This window comes from Morone saxatilis, unplaced genomic scaffold (assembly GCF_004916995.1).
Source record: "Morone saxatilis isolate NCDOM2014 unplaced genomic scaffold, NCSU_SB_2.0 Contig23, whole genome shotgun sequence".
Classification (NCBI taxonomy): Eukaryota; Metazoa; Chordata; class Actinopteri; family Moronidae; genus Morone; species Morone saxatilis.
In genome coordinates, this window is record NW_023339796.1 from 8,857,028 (window position 1) to 8,877,734 (window position 20,707).

The 20,707-nt window shown below is 39.8% G+C and overlaps 4 protein-coding genes across 8 annotated transcripts; 2 read left to right on the forward strand and 2 right to left on the reverse strand.

Annotated features, from left to right (window-relative positions):
- The first annotated feature begins 246 nt into the window (after positions 1-246).
- Positions 247-2,000, forward strand: LOC118334155 (ATP synthase subunit g, mitochondrial-like). Its single transcript, XM_035669974.1, is given in 4 exon segments — positions 247-398; positions 700-860; positions 1,802-1,846; positions 1,848-2,000. Coding segments are annotated over 4 exon segments (312 nt in total). The 5' UTR covers positions 247-346; the 3' UTR covers positions 1,902-2,000.
- Positions 2,001-2,022: 22 nt separating this feature from the next.
- ift22 (intraflagellar transport 22 homolog (Chlamydomonas)) lies at positions 2,023-4,254 on the reverse strand. 2 transcript variants are annotated; one of them, XM_035669973.1, is made up of 6 exons: positions 4,197-4,254; positions 3,962-4,056; positions 2,938-3,020; positions 2,650-2,736; positions 2,348-2,550; positions 2,023-2,257 (listed from the first exon to the last, which is right to left on the reverse strand). In XM_035669973.1, exons 2-6 carry the CDS (start codon positions 3,998-4,000, stop codon positions 2,109-2,111), a joined length of 561 nt encoding a protein of 186 aa, XP_035525866.1. In that variant the 5' UTR covers positions 4,001-4,056; positions 4,197-4,254; the 3' UTR covers positions 2,023-2,108. The 2 variants fall into 2 exon arrangements, with proteins under 2 accessions (XP_035525866.1, XP_035525865.1); XM_035669972.1 differs by having other exon boundaries at positions 3,962-4,246.
- Positions 4,255-4,392: 138 nt separating this feature from the next.
- On the forward strand, positions 4,393-12,198 carry LOC118335179 (outer dense fiber protein 2-like). Of its 4 annotated transcripts, none has more exons than XM_035671394.1 (17): positions 4,393-4,455; positions 4,800-4,975; positions 5,081-5,204; positions 5,344-5,475; positions 5,658-5,732; positions 6,081-6,152; positions 6,247-6,363; positions 6,459-6,644; positions 6,728-6,837; positions 6,952-7,087; positions 7,346-7,456; positions 7,910-8,014; positions 8,387-8,539; positions 9,167-9,267; positions 9,818-9,980; positions 10,328-10,453; positions 10,581-12,198. In XM_035671394.1, exons 2-17 carry the CDS (start codon positions 4,812-4,814, stop codon positions 10,752-10,754), a joined length of 2,049 nt encoding a protein of 682 aa, XP_035527287.1. In that variant the 5' UTR covers positions 4,393-4,455; positions 4,800-4,811; the 3' UTR covers positions 10,755-12,198. The 4 variants fall into 4 exon arrangements, with proteins under 4 accessions (XP_035527287.1, XP_035527285.1, XP_035527288.1 ...); XM_035671392.1 differs by having other exon boundaries at positions 8,387-8,545; positions 10,581-12,197; XM_035671395.1 differs by lacking the exon at positions 8,387-8,539 and having other exon boundaries at positions 10,581-12,194.
- Positions 12,199-13,084: 886 nt separating this feature from the next.
- On the reverse strand, positions 13,085-15,458 carry LOC118334203 (CCN family member 1-like). The gene is made up of 5 exons (XM_035670035.1): positions 15,241-15,458; positions 14,915-15,128; positions 14,452-14,805; positions 14,075-14,253; positions 13,085-13,952 (listed from the first exon to the last, which is right to left on the reverse strand). The coding sequence occupies exons 1-5, from the start codon at positions 15,280-15,282 to the stop codon at positions 13,650-13,652; spliced, it is 1,092 nt and encodes a 363-aa protein (XP_035525928.1). The 5' UTR covers positions 15,283-15,458; the 3' UTR covers positions 13,085-13,649.
- Between the last annotated feature and the right edge of the window lie 5,249 nt (positions 15,459-20,707).

Consider the following 20,707-nt stretch of genomic DNA (forward strand, 5'->3'; position numbering starts at 1 on the left):
TGTGCATTTCTTTGCCGGTGCTATACAAATACATTTGCTTTGCTTTGGTTATTCAATAACTCTGCTTCATGAAATAATGTACGTGATGGTCCAGTTTGTCTTTCAGCTTCTGTATGGCTACACTCACACTACAAAAGAAGTGGTCCAAATCAATTATGCGCCTCAAAAAATACGCACATTGTCTGATTTAGAAGTTTATCTTATGCTTTGAAGCCATTTTATTTTGAAAGTGCAACATACATTTCATCTAACTTCCTTTTATTTTGAAATCAACGACCCGGAAACCTTCTCACGCAGCATTTGTTCCTCGTTCCTCTTCTCCTGTGTGTGCTGGGCTCTGTTCACCATGGCGCAGGCGGTGCAGAAACTCATTGCAAAAGTGCCTACTTTAGTTGGTGGTAAGTTTACTGGCCTTTTGTACTGTTTTCTTTACCAATTATAAACGGAGGCAGCTCAATAAAGCGTACAGCGCCAGCTCGGTCACGTTGTTACAGCTCGTTAACACCTGTACAACCTGTCAGTGTCACCTCTGGTACGGTGAGCTCAGGTGAATCCACCACTGCAGCGAGGTTTACAGAGCTGTTATTTATCCATTTTTTCTATGTGTAGTTGTTAGAGAAATGCGAGGCGGCACAGTGGGTCTTGGCTTTGCTTCCCATTAGCTAATGTTATTCCTAAAACAGTCCGTATCTCTTGCAGCCGCTGTCACATACTCCAAACCCCGACTAGCGACCTTCTGGTACTATGCCCGGGTGGAGCTCGTCCCACCGTCCCCTGCTGAGATCCCCAAAGCCATAGAGGCCGCAAAGGGGCTCGTCAAGAGCTACCAGTCTGGACGCCTGGGACAAACCACAGTAAAAGTGAGTCCTTACAACTTTCTTTTGAAAAATCAACAATATGTGAGTGATTTTGATGTAAAAGGTGCACCTGCATATTTAGTTTCTTCTGGGGAGTAGAAATACACCTTTTTGGTCTGTTAGGGTGCATAGCTGTTTTGAATCACTCTAGGCATTTATCAAGCAACATTTCACTTTAATTCAATTTACTCATTTCCTCTGTTTCATATAATTATGAAATGGATATCTTTTAGTTTTGGACTGTTGGACAGACGATGCTATTTGAACATGCAGCCTCAGGCTCTGGGAAGTTTTAATTGGCATTTGTTTTGCCATTTATTCAACTATCAAAGTCCTATTGTCCCACACTGTGAAATTGCAAACCCAAAAACAGACTGAAATTGCTGTGTACTGTATACACAAAAATGTTATTTTGCAAAAGGCAGTAATTATATCTGGATGTGGCTGATGCCAATACGTGGTTAGACCCTTGGCTCAGATGTTGAGTCTGCAGTGTGTTGTATACACCAGTTGATGTTCGAGTTTATCTGCATATACAATAGAAATGACCTGATAATTTTACAAGACAATAGAAGTAAACTGTGTGGGCCACATGAATAAACAGCCAGTGTAGGGTGATTAAATGCCCTTTCAGTTAGTTCAAAGGAAAAATGAGTGGAAAAACACTCAAAGATGACAGAAACAGGTTATTTGTGTGAAGATGTAGGCGGTGTCAAAAGTTAACAATTACAAAAAGGAAACTGACCTGGATCCATGACGAGATAAGTTGGTGTGTGACTGACTGAGCAGGTAATTGTATGCATGGGAAGGGACTCATTTCTGTGCTGTACAATTACTCTTTCATGTTACATTGTCAGGCCTCATTTTAAATATAAACTATTATAAACTACTGCTCTCTAATTCTAGACGCTGACATTAAATAAGTGCATGTTTTTGTGTTGTAGGATGCCTTCAGGAATGGACTTGTGGCCACTGAGGTGCTGATGTGGTCTCTACATTGGCGAGTGCATCGGCAAAGGAGGCCTTATTGGATACGATGTCTAAATATTGTATTTTCTTTCTCCTTTGGCACTTCTAACTGTCACATTCTCAAAAACCTGCCCACAATTTTCAAATAAACAGATGTCTGCAGTCGGATAAGTATCTTTAGTGTCTTGAGCATTCATTTCCAAAGTTATATTTTATTCACAAGACTTGTAAAAATGAACAAAACCTTTCTTCATTAAGCTGTAGATTTTATAGATGTTGCTGCTATGTAATGATAGACATCTCCTCTCGCTCTCGACTTTCCGACATTGTATTTAAAACGTTTCCCAAGTATTTGCAGAAAGCTCTCCTCACGTCCTCCGGTTCCTCCTCCAGGTTGGAGTGAATAATCGGCAGTCTGCCCAAATGCGAGGCTGCATCAAGAAGAATGAACATGTTAGCTCAGAAATAATTATAATAACTCATACAATAGCTTCGGGAGGCCGGGCCTGCAGTGGAAATACCTAATGGCAGCCGTCTGTCTTCTACTACACTGCCGGGCTTGTGGTGAGCTATGAGAAGACACTGGTTGTCGTGGAAACCTTGAGAGGAGATGAACATTGAATGCCATGTCTCTATTTCTTTGAGGTGACTTGGAACGTCAGGATTAAAAACGATCACCACGCCGCTCGAGTCCTTTATCAATGCAGGCCAGCATGATTCAAATCTGTGAAGAGAATATATTGTATGTCTGCATCTGGGTACGACACACCAAACAGGAAACCAATTATGGAAATCACTGAAAATGTGTTTGTATTTAACTTACTTGAAATCTCCTGAACAGTCCCAAAGTTCAACCTCACATGGCGAGTTGTCACCGCTGCCCTGAGGTAGCGATTCAAATTCCACTATCCTTGAAAGAGTAGAAAACAGCTGGTTAGCTTTTGAATACTAAATATATACAAAATAGATTTAATATTTGCTTTTAAATGATTATACACTGAATTTAAAATGATGCTCCGATCATTCTGTTAGATCGTGTCATTTACATCTTCTCAGAGTTCGGGTAAACTGTACCATGTGGAAAGAAGAAAAGTTGGCGCAGGGTTTGTACCTTACTCCTTGAGTCGGTCTGTATTCACTTCCCACATTTTCTATTGTGTCTGAGAGATAATTGGCAAGAATCGTTTTCCCACTCTGAAAAACAGACACGTGTTAGAATAGTCATCAGTTACAATGCGAAGATAATGCTTATCGACAGTTCATTAATAAACACTCTGAAAAAGGGCTATTCTTTATTATTACATTAAGCTTCTATTCATATAGAAGTTAATTTTACTGCTAATGAGCCTTCACAGCAGCAGGTGAAAGCACATGTTTATATGACTCTAGTATGCTGGTTCTGAGTCATCACTAATGTTATCAGTTCCACCTGAGCTTTGTCCTGCTTCAACAGCTCAATGTCTGCTATGAAAGAAGTATAAACTTGTCAGCTTTTACTTCAGTACATTTGTATTTGCAGTGGAGGAGTGTAACCTTTAAATAAGCCGTTTAATAACCTTAGTAAAGGCTGTATTTCAGTTCGGCTGTGCATGCAGCATGGCTAATTTTATTTACCAGCTGAACACCTTGCATATTGCCATGCAACATACAGTTTTACTTAAGTATTAAGGAAGTAATATAAAAAGCAAAAGCACTCATAATGCGGGCAGAATGACAACTTTAAGTGATATATTATCATATATGTATGTTTCATATTAACCTGCAATGTCACTATTAGTAACTACAGCTGTCGTATAAATGGAAAATACAATACATTTCTCTCTGAAATGTAGTAAAAAGTTAAATTATAAAGTAGCATAACATGAAAACACTTAAGGAAGCTCAACTTGTGTACAGGTAGCAGTGCATTGTCCTGTAAACACCACTGCACGCCTCTTAGTTAACAAACACACATATACAGCTGACCACCTCTGAAAACCTAAAACAAGTGAACAAATATAAACACAGCTGTTTCTGATAGAGCTAAACATAGATGTTTGTGCGCTTCCACTGTTCACAAACTGTTATCTAACTGATCGACATCTGCCAGTGAAAATAAAGGGCGATCTGCAGTGGAGGGAAAGGCATTAACGTACCTCATTGGGACCAATAAAGAGTATTTTTGCGTTGGACATTTCTCGTCAACAGAAGCCGAGCATTAGCTGTCCTGCTATCTTCGACTGAAGAAGCTCTAAAAAAGGCACCAAAACAAGGTCAATAAATCTTAGTTTTAATCTGAGTATGTATCTGAACACTGCTATGCTGGGTTTTGACTTCCACACAATGAAATGTGACAAAACAATATTGATAATCTTCGTAACTCGGTGTTACCCTAGCATACTTTGAGATACACTTCCTTTTCGTTTCTATGGTTTCAACCAGTGCCCTTGCTTTCTGCTGCTCATTGGCTGTTCGCGACTTTAATCAAACTTAGTACCGCCCACTTTGCCCTGGGGGAACAAATCAGCAGCGAGGAAATAAGTCGGTGTCGTGACGTTGCTTCAGCGCTAACCAATCCGGTTCGACCTTTTAAGAGGTGGGTGGGGCTCTTGAGTTGGAGCAGCGTTCGCAAACCGTACAAGGTGAAAACGTAAGTCATGTTTACGTTTTCTGTGGCATTGTTTTATAAGGGATTGCTATGTTTTTATTACTCATATACATACTGTAGATAGCAGCGGCTTTGCTTGGTAGGATAAACAGGATGCTTGCTGGCTTTGGCGTAACGTAAACCTTAAGCAATCACTTAACCTGTTACTGTCGACTGTCTGTGTAAAGCTTAGTTAGCTTGCTTGACAACCTAGTCTGTCCTTCATAGTAACGTGCAAGCTATGCTGTGCACTATGCACGGTACTGAGCTGAAAGTCGTGTCATGAACTAACTTCCTGTCCTCCTCTGTATGTTATCGATAACTTCTACTGGTTGTTGTTCTGTCAGTAGTAAGAAAGCATGTCTCCAGAGGATGAGCTCCAGAGTCCCCCCCTTGGTTTCAGCTCCATCAGGGAGGATGTCACTCTGAGCTGTGGAGATCTAGCTAGCTCTCATGAGCTGGGGAGAAGGAGCAGAGCACGCAGCAGTCTCCACACCAGAACCCCAGAGACTGACATCAGCTGGTGAGGTCCTACTGTGCATCAACATGTGAGCCTGAAGCCTGATCTCTGTGTGGGTGGGTCACGGCCTTACTGATCTGAAGCATTTCCTTCCTCTTTTTGATTCAGTCATGGAGACTTCCTTGATGGAAAAAGCCCTTTCCTGAAAATACTGATGGATGCAGAAGCAGCTGCCAACTCTGCTGCCATACAACTTGTGTCTTTTAAAGATGCCATGGAGGATGAATTTGCTGTATGTTTGTTGGAGTTTTGCATGCATCAAGTTGGCTTCCATGTTGGAAACTAAAACAGTTTACCTATTAATATTTATTTGAAAAGTATAATTTGGACATTCATGACCCGTTCAAACTTCTCTTTCTCTTAAAATTAAGGATTCGAGACAGTCCGCTAATGATAAGCGCCGAATTGCCAGGCAGAGAGGACTTTTGCTGGAGAAGTTGGAGGATTTTAGACGAATAAACAAGTCTGTTCGACAGAAACTGAAACAGCTCCAAGATTCAGAGGTTGGTTACAATACTTATACCTTTATATTGCCTGGGATGATTAGTTATTGGTCTAGATAAGCAGTAGTGCTGTAATTAATTTAAGTTGATGAGAGCAAATGAAAGACTCTGACTTAAATGCATATTATAAATGCTTTTTCATTGTCCTTTTAACATGTTTTAAATAACTTGTGTGTGTAAAGACCAATCGAGTTGAGGCTGACCACCAAATTGACATCTTATTGAAGAAGATCACACAGGCTGAGACTGAAAATGAGGTGAGTGTTTGATAAAGTTCATGCAGTGAATTTAAGTGTAAGCGAGTTAATCTTTGTGCTTAACAGGTGGCAACCTGGTGGAAGATTTAGTCTGTGAGAAAGGGTTAATCTGGACCTTATGTTCTGTATACTGAATGGAGCGGTTCAATTGGTAACTGCTGGCCAAATTAATGTCAAGGCTGTCACCTAACATAGCTTTATTTTCTGCTGAATTAATATGATAATGAAAAATATGACATTAAGGCATCCACTGTATGAAACGGTTTGCTCTTTTTTTGCATAAAACCTTAAATTATGCAAATTCCAGTCTCAAACCATGTACTGATCACTGTCACTTTTCTCCTAAAGCACTTAAAAAGAGATTTGAGTGAGACAGAAAGGAAAGTTGAGGAACTGATGGATCTGCGGAGAGAGGAGCAGGTGAGCACAGCAGAAGTTTTTCATACAGATGTGCTTAACAATGCAAAGGATGCAGAGTGCATTGTAAAGAATCTGCCTGTAATGGTTGTCACAGGAGAACATAAAGACTGCAGTTCACATGACCAAGTCTGTGGAGGCGACTCGTGCTCACCTGCAGGGGCAGCTGCGGAACAAGGAAGCCGAAAACAATCGTCTGACTGTACAGCTACGGGTACAAATTCCTTTATCAGTGCACCGCTTTCTGGACAAACTGCTTAAAAGATTAAAAATGATAGCATGTCTTTATGGGTGTGCTGTCTTTTCCAGACTTTGGAGAGAACCATAACGGAGCAAAAGATGGAGATTGATGATCTCAAAGGCTCCTTCACCTCTTTGACTGAGAAGGCGGCGCAAGACAAAGAATCTCTCAAGAAAGCAACCAGAGCACAGAAACTGAGAGCTGAGAGATTTGAAGCTGCAATTGAGAAATGCTATGCGCAAATGAAAGAGAAGGTATAAAGTCATATTGGCTGTGACTTTTGGTTTTAAAAAAAAGTGTATTTTTCTAGACTTTCCTCTCTTTTTTTGGCATGCAGGATGCTCAGCTGGCCAGCGCCCGATCAGAAAGAGACTCCAGGCGACGGCAAAAGGAGCAGATAACGGATGAGACGGACAGACTTGTAGCTCATATAGAGCTGTTGCAAAGGTCAGGCATTTCTCTTTCTCACTTACCATCTCTATCATCAAAACCAATACACACACATACGGAAACTGCCAGTTTTCACTGATGCATTTTAAATGTGTACTTCTTCCAATAAAGTCAAGTGTCAGACCTGACGGCGAGGCTGCGGACAGAGAAGGACGAGCTCAGCGCAGCTAATGAAACTGTGATGCAACGCGTTGAAAAGCTCAGTGCTGAAAATGGAGACCTCAGCGTCAATAATGCAGCGCTCAAGGTAGAAGTTGCCCAACAGCTTGCACATGAGAATCATTACTGTAAAACACTTGCTGCATAAATATGTCGTCCATGGTTATTCATATAACCGTTTAGTAGTCTGCAGGCAGCTCACAGATAAACATTTTTTAGTAATATTTGCCAGAGGTTTGTACACCTCTGTTATATTCTATATATTCTATATTCTTAAGACACACTTTATCTCTTTTAGATTTTTATTTCTGTCACTAAATTTGTTTTGATGTTTGTGTGACTGGAGGCATCTGTAGCCCAGTTGGAGCAGCAGCTGGCTGATTGTGAGTCTGCCCTGGTGGAGGAGACGGTTGTGTCCCAGGAGAGGAAGCTTCAGGCCGAACAGTGCCAATATCAGGTTGACATCTGCTCATTAATTATACTTGTCACTTTTTTCTTTTATTTATTTTTAGAAGTTGAAAGATTAGGGTTCCCTCAGCAGATGGGATATTAATTGCTGTCATTTTTCAAAGAAAATATTACGTTTTTTTTTTTAGGTGTATATTGGTCTATTTTCGGAATAGATTATAAACACTGTGGCAAAGAAAGCATTGGACATCTGTACTGGGAACACAAACAAGTTTTAAGAATACAGACTGTTAATCCTTTTATCCTTTCTTCCTTTGTTCACCATAAATTAGTCATGTTTTTGCGCTTCTGATTTTTCACTGTTGTTTTATCATTTATGTAGTGTTTTTTTAAAAGTGTTTTACAAAAAAGAAGACAATCGCAGTTATTATATCAGCTCATTCTAACAAGCCTTTGAATTACACCAGTAGTAACACTAGAATATTTTGTGTTTTTTTTCAAGGTTGCAGAGCTTCAAGCTGAGATTGATGATCTGAGGATTAAATATAAAAACATTCTAAGAGAGGTAGAGAAGACACGAGATGGAAAAGATAACGAAGTTGAGAAGGTAACCTAACATTTTCCTATATTTTATAAAAGTTCTGAACTCTAATTCTAACAGTACTCTTGTGCTTTTTCTAGTATTTTCAGCTCTGCAGCGCTGTTCCTCCTGCTGTTGAATGGCTAGTTAGTCATGTTTCTTTTTCAGCTGCGTAACATTTGTTTTGCACGTGGCCCTGCTAACTACTAAACCTCTTACAGTAACTCTGGACTGGACTAACAACTGCCAAAGCTCAGTCTAAAGATGAATCTCTGCACATTCTGCACGCTTAAAGGATTAAACGCATCTGTGAGCATCTCTTTGAGAGGTGTGATGAATCCTTAGGCTAACATTTTGTCTATTCCCAACACCCCACTCACCCCGTCCTCTGGAGCCCAGGCGAGGCAGGAGCTGCAGGAGCGAGTGGAGGAACTGAAGCTTTACCCGGAGTTACTGAGTGCAGCTGAGCAGAGTCTCTTTGAGTGCCAGGAGAACCTGCGACGCTCGGAGAGGAAGTGCTCAGAAAAGTCAGAGTTCATTAGGCAACTGCAGGTTAAGGTGTGCAGCATGAGCTGTGGCAGTCAGAGGATGTTAAATGTCGTCATTTTCCTACATCCGACCACTAGGCGGTAGTACAACCCCATGTGCATCTTGTTTTTTGGTCCTGCTGTGAGTTGGTTGATGTTTGTGATTCAGTATTCTCTGATTTCAGTGGAATCAGTTAGGTTGCAACCATCCTTATGTGCCCCATTTGTGATTGTTCTTGTGTTGTGTCCTTTTCAATCACCATCGTGTTTCTACAGCAATGATGAATTGATTGAATGTTTAAAACTGCCCATTTTAATAGCATTAAAGACCAGTGTGTAGGATTTAGTGGCATCTAGTAATTGCAGATGGCAACTCTCTTGCTTCAACCTCCCCTTTCAAATGTGAAGGAAAACTAGAGTGCCCACTAAAAATTGAGACAGAGTTTGCTTTGTCCATTCTGGGCTACTGTAGAAACATGGCAGTTCAACATGGCACCCTCCATTGAAGGCGATCCTCCTAAATGTTACACACTGGACGTTTTTAAATGGGCTGTTCTTGTATCCACTTCTGCATGTGATGTGAAACCTGCTTTCTGCTCCATTCACTTGCAACCAACAGGTGATTCTGAATTTTTACATCTTACATTTGCAGATGGAGAGTCAGACAAAACTGCTCACATCATATGTGGAGATGAAAGAGTCCATTCACGAGGCCAATTTACAACTACACGAGAAAGTGAATTCTCTCCACAAGTAAGACATCCTCTCCTGTTTGTTCTTTAGATGTCTACTTTGTATTTTTTGTAAATAATAATAGCAGATGAATGCGGGACATCGTGAGGTGCTTCCCCTCTCTTCACGCTTTTTGCTTTCCTTTGTGGTTTTTTTTTTTCTCCCTGTAATTTTCTATTCCTACCCAGTATTTACTTATTTCTCTCTTTTTTTCTCTCCCTGGTCAATTAGTCTGAATTTTTTTCTCACTCTTCCTTTTCCTTATTCTTTGCATTTCTCAGATAATACACCACTCCGCCTTGTTGCTCCTTAACACTTACATATACACTCACACCTACACACACACACACATAACAAAGACACACTTAAATCCTATGCTGCACTGTACCCATTTAATTTATCCTTTTATCCTAACCCTTGTTTTGGGGGGGTTTTGGGTTTGGTTACTGTTTTTCTGTCACAGTGTGTAAGGTCTATCTTGTCTTGTTTCACCTGTCTGTCTAATTGACGACAGACGAAAAATCTATTTTGTAATAATGTAACAGAAATCGTTTAACGTGTGTGTTTGCAGGCAGATGGAAGAGCTGCAGCAGGAGAACCTGGAGCTGGTACGGAGGCTCGCAGCTCAGGAGGAAGCACTCGGCTACAGTAACCGGCAGCTGGATCAGCGCTCGTCAGAGTGCCAGGCCCTCAGCCGGCAGCTGGAGGCGGCTTTATCAGACGTGAAACAACAGGTACAGCTCATAGACAGTCTAGCGACATCTGAGTAAGATTGTCAATCATCAACAAAGCATCAAGTATTTCTCCTGTTACATGATCTCTTTTTGTATTTGTTGGTTTGTTTCTGTCTAGCAGATTGCTATAAAATATAATCTGTAAACCAGCTGGCATCATATAAAGAAATATTGAATCTGTTACTGATTGATACGATACAGCTCAATCAAGCCTACGCATCCAGCTGATAAAACTCAAATATTGTCTTAGTCTTTGATGCTGTAGGTGTTTCCAGATAAAGATCTGGTGCACAGGAAGCGTTGTGTTTCACTTTGTTTGATAATTTGAAGCTTTTCCACTTGTCCAGGTCAACAAGGTAAAAGACCAGGCTGTTTCCAGAGACGAGACCCTTCAGACCAAAATCCTCGAGCTGGAAGCTGAGAAGTGCAGACGGGATAATGAGCTGAGGCTTCTTCGCCAGAGCAAGCTCACTGTGAGTCTCACGCTTCTCTTGAGTATATCATTAAACTGAATGTCATTGAAAGCGCTCAGATTGTACTCAATTCATCTTTGATTCAACCTGAGATGTGTTGATATCTGAGGTGTATTTTCATCTGCAGGCGGAGAAACAGTTTGAGGTGCGCCTGAAGGACCTGCAGCTCAGCCTGGACCAATCAGAGAGCCACAAGCAAAGCATACAGAACTACGTTGATTTTCTCAAAAACTCTTATAAAACCATGTTTGATGAGGGACTGCCAACATCAAATTTTGGATCCTCATATTTTCTAAAATGATTAAGGATTTATAAGTTTGCATTTTAAAATTCATTTTTTTCTTTCTTGGGTACTGTGATATTTATATGATCTATTTAAAAATGAGAATTTCTATCACTTTTTTTAGAGGAAGTGAAAGCTTATATTGAAATATTTGAGCTATGTTTGGGTATGTACTTCTACATTTTGCTGACAATCTGGGATTTTTTTTTCGGGGAAATCTGCTGAAGTTTTGATACCTGTTTTCAGTCCCGAGAGACGTTACATAATATTTTCACGTGTATGCAAATTTGTGAACTCTTGGTGCTACTGTATCTTATTCCCATATGACACGAAGCCAGTTGCATACATTTATTTTAAGAGCTGTGAGAGCTTTAAGAAAACAGCAAATCTGTTATGAAAAATTACACTTTTTAATATTGATTAATTGTTTAATTAATTCATTTGATTCTGTGGTTGCAGCTTTACAAATATTATTATTGGTATTTACCTTTGGGCTTTGTACTGTTGGTCAGATAAAACAAGCAATCTAAATCAAGCAATATTATATTTTGAGTAACTATTTTCTGATATTTCATTAACTACATTTATTAATCAAATAAATAAATGAAAGGGGGTTTCAGCTGGAGAAAAGTAATGTGCCACTAGGTGGAACTGTTTTGTTAGCTTAAGTTTTTGCTTTAAGTGTTTCATTTTACCCATAATGCATTGGCCGCTTAGTCATTACATCTTACCTTAGTCACTACTAAATGAGCTCTATGCAACATACAAAGTAAGACCCAGGTCTATCTTTGTGCAACCGGCTCCAGATCAAACTTTTTTTTTTTTTGTCATATTTTGAAGTTACATACAGCTAATTATGAAAGTAATTGTTGACCAGTAGGTAAAGTAGTGCTTGAAAACCAAATATTATGTTGTTGCGAATATCCTTGCCAAGTTTACCCGTGGTCGAATAAACCACGCTTTCCACGGTGCTCCGTTTAAATGTGAAATATGCTCTGAAAACAAGCGTGTGTTGTTGTTTTTTTGTGATCCTAAAAGAAAATGTGAGGTATATTGAATGTGTTTATCCTCAGCTGGACTGAGATGAATGATGCTGAGGATCAATTGTTTAGCTGTCAGCTGTGAAGCTCATGCCTTTAGGGTTGCAAACATAATTACTGAGCTACATGGAACACTGGGCTATTTCCAAACCACTTTAAACTCTCTTGCTGGTTTGCTTGGCGTGCTTTTGTAATGGATATTTTTACATAGAGCACAGGTATCTGCTGCATTTACCTAAAAACTCAACTATGTTTGTCTTGTACTGTTGTTGTTGTTGCTTGTGGTCCCATACTGTACTGTATCTATGGTAATAAACTACCATGAGTCCAGACCCGCGTCCAGGCTCTGATGTGTCCTTGCTGTGGACGTATTCCCCCTGAATGAGCAGTGCTCCTCTCAAGTTCTCAGAGACAAAGCTCTATTGTGCTCTCCGTCAGGGGATGGAACCAGTTCATCTCTGTGTGCGTCAGTACCCCTGTTTTTCCTTTGCTCTTGTTCTCGCTCTCGTGGTCCTGCCCGTTTACGTAATTCTATGCACACTTTGGGAATTTGTTTTTCTCTGCTATTTGCTGGAAAATAAGCTTACATCTGACTTCTTGCAATTTGGTTGGTATCACGATTCAGCACCCTGATTGACACACCCTGAGTTTATGTCCTTTTTAGACTCAAATGAATTGGATGACCCATTTGTCTCTCTTCTTTTTTGTTTTGTTGGGCCAGTTATCGAAAACAAACAGAGGCACTGTTCACTTTTGCACATATTAAAAGGTTTTTCTGAAGGTCACATATGGTTGGCTAACTGATGTATCAACTCTTTTGGATGGAAAAATAATCCCTTAATAGTCATACTTGTCAAACTTTAGAAGGGAAAGGGGTGATATTATATTATATTACTCATAATGTGCATGGCATTCATTATCAGGAGCAACATATTTAAGATCCAGGATTGCACATGAGGGATTGTACTGTTACATATAATATCTCTCTGTGGAACATTTAGATTATTCTCCATATACCCTATAATGTTTTTTTTATAAAAGAAAAGTCTGCGTCTTGCGCCCAGCATCTGTCCAACAGCAGGAAAACCACTCTGTAGTTTACATTACACTCATTCCCTAAACTATGCAGTGACATGTAGGTCCTCTCAGAAGTGGGTCAGCCAGATGCAGTTGAAACAGTAGAGCTCATTTCCTACTGAAAACTGTTACAACAGACCCCCCTGAGAATGTCAGTTTTGCAGATTATTGCAAGACCCAAACTTTACTGTGCTTCTGTGTACAGAATAATTGGAAAACTGCATCGTTTTATGTGTTTATTTGTGAAAAATTAAAACATAAAATTGCAAACTTGGCAGTCAATTGACCAACTTACATATGGTACAGTATATTTCCAGTCTTCAGTCATATTCCAACACATGTTAAACCCATATTATCGTAGAATATCCCATAATTACATCTAACAATGCATTAAGTGAAGTATGAAATATTATTCCTTATAAATAAAATGAATAAGTACAGTAGATCAACAGAAACATAGCGACATGTGTGTAATGACTTTGATTTAGTAGCTGCCATAGATTTTGTGTCATTTCCATGTTGTCATGTGACATGTCTTGTCAAGAGAGGCTTAAATATGTGAATTATTATTTAAAATAAAATTGGAAAACACATTTTGGTTTAACTAGAAAACAAGAATTTTCACAATGTAAAAAAATTGCTTCAAAAAGAAACAAACCACGAGGCTCCAATGTTATGAAGCAAAATCATGAACAATATAGTTCAAGAAATTCATCCTACAGATGTCTGCAACCTCAAAGTGTCTATTTTTCTATGACACTTTAAGGGCCTTCTTTTCAACTTTAATTCAGAGCTTTTACATTCTCAGTTTGTGGATATCATTAAAAAGTCTGTAGTGGGCGGCGGTCTTTTTGTTGCTGCCGGAGCAGTCAGTGTTACACTTGCAAGACTCAATCATCATCACCATCCTGCTGATGATCTCGCCATTTCTGCATCGGAAGCGGACGGACGACGTCTGGGTTCGGTGAGGCCTGCAGCATTGCCCGTCTGAGCAGGACCCGCAGTAACTTGGCTGGAACTTTTTCAGGCTACGGCAGCCTGCGTAGGACAGTTTAACTGGACGGATGGCCTTTTCTGTGTGGTTGCATTTCTGACCTTTCTGTTAGAGAGGAGACATCAAAAGTGTTAAAAGTGTCATTTATGATTAAGGTTACAGACCAATGATCAAAATGTATCTGTAAATCATGCTAAAAATCAGGCTTATAAAAGTGTGTAAGGTACCTTTAATGTGGTAGAGGGCGTGTGGTTGCATGGGCGGATTTCACAGATCCGAGTCTCTTTCACCAGTTTGCACTTGGTGTTGCTGTTGGTCACCCTGGTGGACACTCCAGTGCCACAGGATTTGGAGCAAGGCGACCAAGCTGTGGTTTGAGACACGCACATTGGGTGGCTCCTGAAAGCTGCACAGAGAAAAAAAAAGAAGAGGTTTAGAAAAGAAAAATTAGGACATCTCAAGCACATGGAAAAATCAAGACATCTCAAGCACATGGAAAAATCAAGACATCTCAAGCACATGCAGCTACGTTTGTAATTTAACACACATTTCTTTAAATCTGGCTGCAGATATAACCAGAAAAGGACACTGTGTAACTGCTCACCAGGTAAAGACTTTGAGTCTCCTCTCCACACAGGAGCCAACTCACTCCTGTTGGTAAGGTCGTCTTCGGATGGTCTGCTGTCTTTGCTGTGCTTTTTTATGTGTTTCTTCACCAGCGAGCTCTCTGTCTTTGCCTCCTCGGGGCAGACGAGTTGTTCACAGCACCGCCCTGGCACCTTGACCCGCTTGGGCTTGACACAGCCCAGTTTGGGCAGAGTGAGCTCATGTGGGCAGAGGGAGACACATCCAACAGCACCGTCCATACAAGTGCACTGGTGTTTGCAGTTTGGACGGAAGATTTCCCCATTCTGGTAAATCTTGTTGTTGTACTCACAAGTTCTCCCGTCAGCTTTGGCTGTTTGAGAGAAAAACAAAGAAAGGTTGTGAGGTTTTGAACTCAGAAGAGTGAAGTGAGCAAATGCATAAAAAAACTGAGAAGAGAGAAGAAGAGAAAGTCACTGTACCTCGACAGATGCCCTTAGCAGAGCCATATCTCCCTCCAAAGTTACACTCCAGTCCCTTTGTGTGGTCACATGGCAGTGCCTTGCTGCAGTCCTCAAAGAGCTGTCGTGCACAAACTTTACAGCATCCACAGCCGTCCAGCATGACACTGACTCCTGCTGCACATCTGGGGGTGTCAGGGGGACACTGACAGTCCTGCGGGCACGACGCTGACACCTAAGATAAAACACGACATTAGACATTTCTAATCAAAACTTTGATTCTAAACAGGATCCTCTTATACCAGATAAACAGGCAGCCTATGAATGAACAGTGACTGTTTCCTCACCAGTGTAACGCAGAGGATCACAACGACAGAAACTTTCCACATCTTCGCAAGTTTTCTTTCCTGAGTAAAAAAACCTTCTCTCTATCAAACACCAGACCTGGCAGTGAGTTGAGGAGTGCTTGCTCTCCCTCTTTTGGAGTTCCCATCTCCTTTTATACACTCCCAGCAGATCTGACGTATGCGCAGGCTGAAGAGGTGTCCCGAAACTATGAGAGGAATGCTTCTCCACGCGTCCTCCCATAAGCCCATAAGAAGCTCCCCCCCTCTCCTCTCCTCTCCTCTCCTCTCCTCTCCTCTCACTCAGCTAGCCAAGAACCACCCAGTCTAACTTCCATTCTTTCAGGACATTCTCTACAATTCAATTATCATTTTCATATCTGTTATATAATCATGAAGTGGGACCAGAAATTATTCTTGTACCATGAAGTAAACCAGTTCCTGAAATGTCTATGTGATAAAACATTACAAATACAAAATGTGTAGGGTGGGTCATGGCTTAATTACATGTCCTATTCTGGGAACTACTATATACTATTCAAGCAATGCATTACATTGTTTGCTACCAAATACATTATGCATTATTTTGTTCCTATTTTGATAAATATTAATCCCACTATTGTCATACCTCTATGCAGCCTAACAGTACATTATGTGTGGACTTTTGCGGTTCGAAAAAGTTGTCTTATTCTGTTAATGTTGTTTGTATTATTGTTTAAACAATGTTTTCGTGCTACCTTCATGGCCAGGTGTCTCTTAATAAGACTTTGCCTGGTTAAGTAAAGGAAAAAAGAAAGATAACTGGTGAAAAATGGTTATGTAAAGGACAAAAAGAGGCACATTTATACCTGATACCTGAAATATTTCATCATCAGCCTCATGCATGCGAGAGCAGCCCCACGAAGGATTCAACATCGGGGCACCACAAGTTCTGACATAAATATTGAAGAAAGGCTACATATTTCTATGACCAACTGAATTTCTATCTCGGATGAAGTGTTTAGACTGTTGCAAGTTGCCTGTGATCCGTATTTGTGTTTTCTAACCTTGCTCATGTTAAAAGTCACAGATGAAATTCCCGTCAATCACCTATAAGGGTGTGGAGGGATTAGGAGTTTGTTTGACTTCAATGTCTCAAAAAGGAGACAAGAGCCTCCTGGAATGCTTGAACCCTTGGAGTCCTTTGTTCAGTCTGAATGAGAGTGTCCAGAATGAGAAACACACCAAAAAAAAAAAAGAAAGAAAAAAAGAAAACTTGAGTAATGCCTCAAGCAACATTCCTCTCAGGATGAACATCGAAGGTTTCTTTGAAAAAGCTGCCAGGATAAAAAGCATCCTCTTCTATCCACATCAAAGAACAATGGAAGTTATCAGGGAAAAAAATGCCTTTGCTTTCATTATAACCTGTGAGAACAAGAGGCTGAGCAGGGCAGACTGGCACAGCCTCCTTCTTATCTAACTGAGGTTACAAGGGCCAGTTTGAATCCATGCCAGCTCAGGCAGATGAAGAGCGAACAAGCGTGAGCTCGGTACATTCACAGATGCCTGGAATTTGCTGACTGTTGTGGTTTGAAATGGAAACTTCTCCCTCCAAAGCTGTAATATAAAGAATTTGCAGAACCATGTTAGGTAAGAGGAACATATATATAACAGCCAACTGGAGAGCTTGGAAAAGAGGACAGTTGCATTTTAATTGACCTATTTAATGATGTTACACCCAACCTGTGCCCTTTTTGTTCATGAAAACACCCACGACCCATTCTCCCCCAGTTCTAAAATGATAGTTTAAGTTTAAGTATAAAACCTCTAAACAATTTCCAAATAAAAAGTCTAATTTTTTCTTGTTTCTTTTTAGAGGTCAGGTTGAGCGGGCTAAGACTTGGTGCCATGTTCTGGGGCACTTTGGCATGGCAGAAGTTTGCCAATATGTGGTTTTACACTCAGACATCTCCCTGCATATTCCTCCACATTGGAGCTGCTGCCAGCCCATAACTCAAATGAATAGTTTAACATTTGGGGAAATTAAATTAGTTTTTTATAACATTGAACAATGGTCTTTGACTCATAGACGGCCATATTTGGGGTTTTTTCAGGCACCGTATTATTAAATTTGGATATATCGGAACTTTCAGGGGAAAAAAATCATGCAGATTAACTTTGTGCCTAAAATGAACTGATCTTTCTGCAAATTTTGAAAGAACTCAGTGCTTCCTACCGCTGTTTTGCCAAGAAGTACTAACTCCCAATAATCTTTTACATTTCTGTTTGGGTAGCAGATGGCCTGAATTAAGACACAATGTGTTCATTAGTGACCTTTAGAGCACTGAACTTTGAACAGAGTCAGGCTAGCTGTTTCTCGCTGCTAACAGTCTTTATGCTTAATTAAGATAATCTAATCTGCTAAATGCAGAGACAGTGGCAATCTTCTCATCTCACTCTTGGACAGAAAGCAAATATATAAACACATTTCCCAAAATTCATGTAACAGCCACAAGAATGAAACATTGGCAGTCTGAAAAACAATGTCCATATTTGGAGCATTTTCTTTCATCTTGCTGTCAAGTCATAGCGAGCATAAACCGGATTTACCTATTTTATAAGAGACGTTATGTAATTATCCATCATGGAGATTATCTCATCAGGGAGACAAGGCTTTCCTTCTACCCACTAAACTCAGGATACTTGATACTGTGTCCTACTGAAGTTAAATCACACCATGGTTTAGTTCTTGAAGATGACATTTCATGGGACATGGGATGGCAGTTGAATGAGAAAGGTGGGTGGGCAGGAAAGTGTAAAAAAAAAAGTCATTTTGTAATGCTAACATAAAAAAGAGAGAGAAAAATAGACAAAATGGGATTCAAATTCTGTGTGGCATCAACATTGGCAACCGAGGATGGAAAGGCAGAATTACCTCCCCTGTGGTACGCAGTGTGAAACCACAGTGGGTCTGAGACAAGCTTGTTTTGGCTGTTTCGTGGAAGCAGGTCATACACTGTACGACACACGGGAATGTCTGCGAGGGCTGTGACGACATGATTGCACACCCAGTTCATTACATCATTTCTATAAATGACTCTTCCTTTTCTTTGTGTCTCATTCACTGTAGGGGCCACTCACAAGTCGGTGCATCGGGTTCGTCTGAATCTCTCACAGCTGATTCAACGTTATTTCCAGGCTAGTGCTCTGCTGCTGTTTTACATGAACACTGTGAATCAGTGAAGTCCTTTCTGGAGAAAACTGGGCACATATTGTTCATTTCTGTGGATGCTTTGTTGCCATTTGACAAATACTTTTTTTTTCTTGTGTAAAGACCCTGATCCTCATACGGTTTGACCTTTTAGGACCTGACATTTAAAGGGCATCTCAAGCTGAATCTCTCGCTTCCAGAAATTGCTGCACATAGCTATCGGACCCTGTGTTTCGCCTTCTATTTCAAAATCATTATCATTAGGTGACACAGAAAAACCTTCAAGCGAGCCACAGGCCGTGGCTTGATTTACAGCTAGCGTTAGCTAAGTGCTTGGGGATGGTGTTTTTTCTAGCTACACAGTACACATTACATTGCAGAACATGACAAAACAAGCCTGACAACAATCTCCTCAGGGAGCACCCGTCCTCAAACACTTTCTTGGCATATCATGATTAGAGGGAAGAGAAAATCCTGCATGTGTTTTGCCCTTTTGTAATTCATTTCATGTTTATTGGAGGCTTGTTTTGGTTCTTCTCATGCTCTGCAGCTCACTGTGCACAGGACATTTTGTTCTCTAAGCTTTGATTCACAATTCCCCTGCAGTCACTGCTAATTGTATAACTGCTTTAAGACCACACTTGGACTTATTTAATGTGACAGAATAGCAGCACACTCTGACATGTGTCGAACTGTGTAATTTAGGTGGCATTCAGACACTGGTGAAAAGTAACTAAGTGCATTCACTCAAGTACAAGTTTGAGTAGTTTTAGTTGCAGTTATACTTTGCAGATTAAGATTTTACAAACATAACCTATGATCAGCATCATTTAAAATCAGATCCACCTCGACCAACCACAATATTAAAATGTTAATTCAATAATAAAGTATACAATAAATAATAATATTACTGTATAAATTAGTACTTCTACTCTTGGTATAAGAGAATGTTGTTAAGAATACTTTTGTACTTTTACTTGTGTAAGATTTTGAATGCAGAAAAGTATTTCACACTGGTATTTTCTTCTACTTAAAGACCCTGCGTACTCACACAGATGTTTTCACTTATTCAGGCAGATTAGACCTCTGCTCAGGTCAAAGGTGGACGAAAATAATGTATAAAAGGACTTACATAAGGTCACCAAACTAAATTACCAATAAGAACATACAAACGATAAAAGTAGAAATTCTTTGAGTGAGAGAGATGTCAGTCTGTACACGCCCACATTAGTGTGTGGTTGTGTCTGTGTGTAGGGCCTTTAAAGTCCAGTGTGTTTTGTATGCAGTGGCGGAAAGTACATTTACTCAAGTACCGTACTTAAGTACAATTTGAGGTACTTGTATCTTACTAGTGTTTCCATCTTCTGCCACTTTACACTTCTACTCCACTAAATGTATTTGATAACTATAATTAGTGGTTACTTGCAGATTCAGATTAATAATAAATAATATAACAAATAAATTATGATGATGTAATATTATAAGATAAGGTAAAACTTTAAAGTGATATGACTTTCTTGATGCCATTTTGCATGAGTTCTTTTACTTTTGGTACTTTACGTATATTTTGCTAATACTTTTATTTGTAACATTACAACACTGTGGTGCTCAGGGTTGGGAGGGTTACTTTAAAAATGTAGTCCCGATACAATTTCTAATTACCTGTTAAAAAATGTCCAAATCCAAATATAACAATATTAAAGTAACTTGATTACTAATTGATCCGTTACTTTTAGTTTACCTCAACACCAAATATGCAAATAAAATCAAAAGTTATTCAATAAGACAACAGAACAATATAACCTTAGAAAGTTTTTAGCATAAAAAAATGTTTCTGCAGAAAAACTGATGCAATTGTAATCCTGCTAAATAATCCCAATTTTTACTAAATGTAACTGTATCTTGATTACATCTTTTTCCCTGTAACTCTAATGGATTACAGTTTTTCATCCTAATTAAGTTACTACACATGTAAGTACCACACCTGATGGTGCAATAGTACTTATTCACCACTGCAGCTGTAGCTGTCAGACAAATGTAGTAGAANNAATAGAAATACTACAGTACAGTACGCATACGTACCTAAAAACTGAACATAAGCACAGCACTTGATGTACCTAATCACCACTACTACTGTACGTAAACCCCTGTGCAGTGAGAAGAGATCCGACAGCGCCACCCAGTGGACTTAATCGGAATCGCGCTTCACCTGCAACACAGATTGAAAAGCGCTTAAAAAAACAATTAAGACGATTCAACAGGAGGAAAGTCTGACTGTAG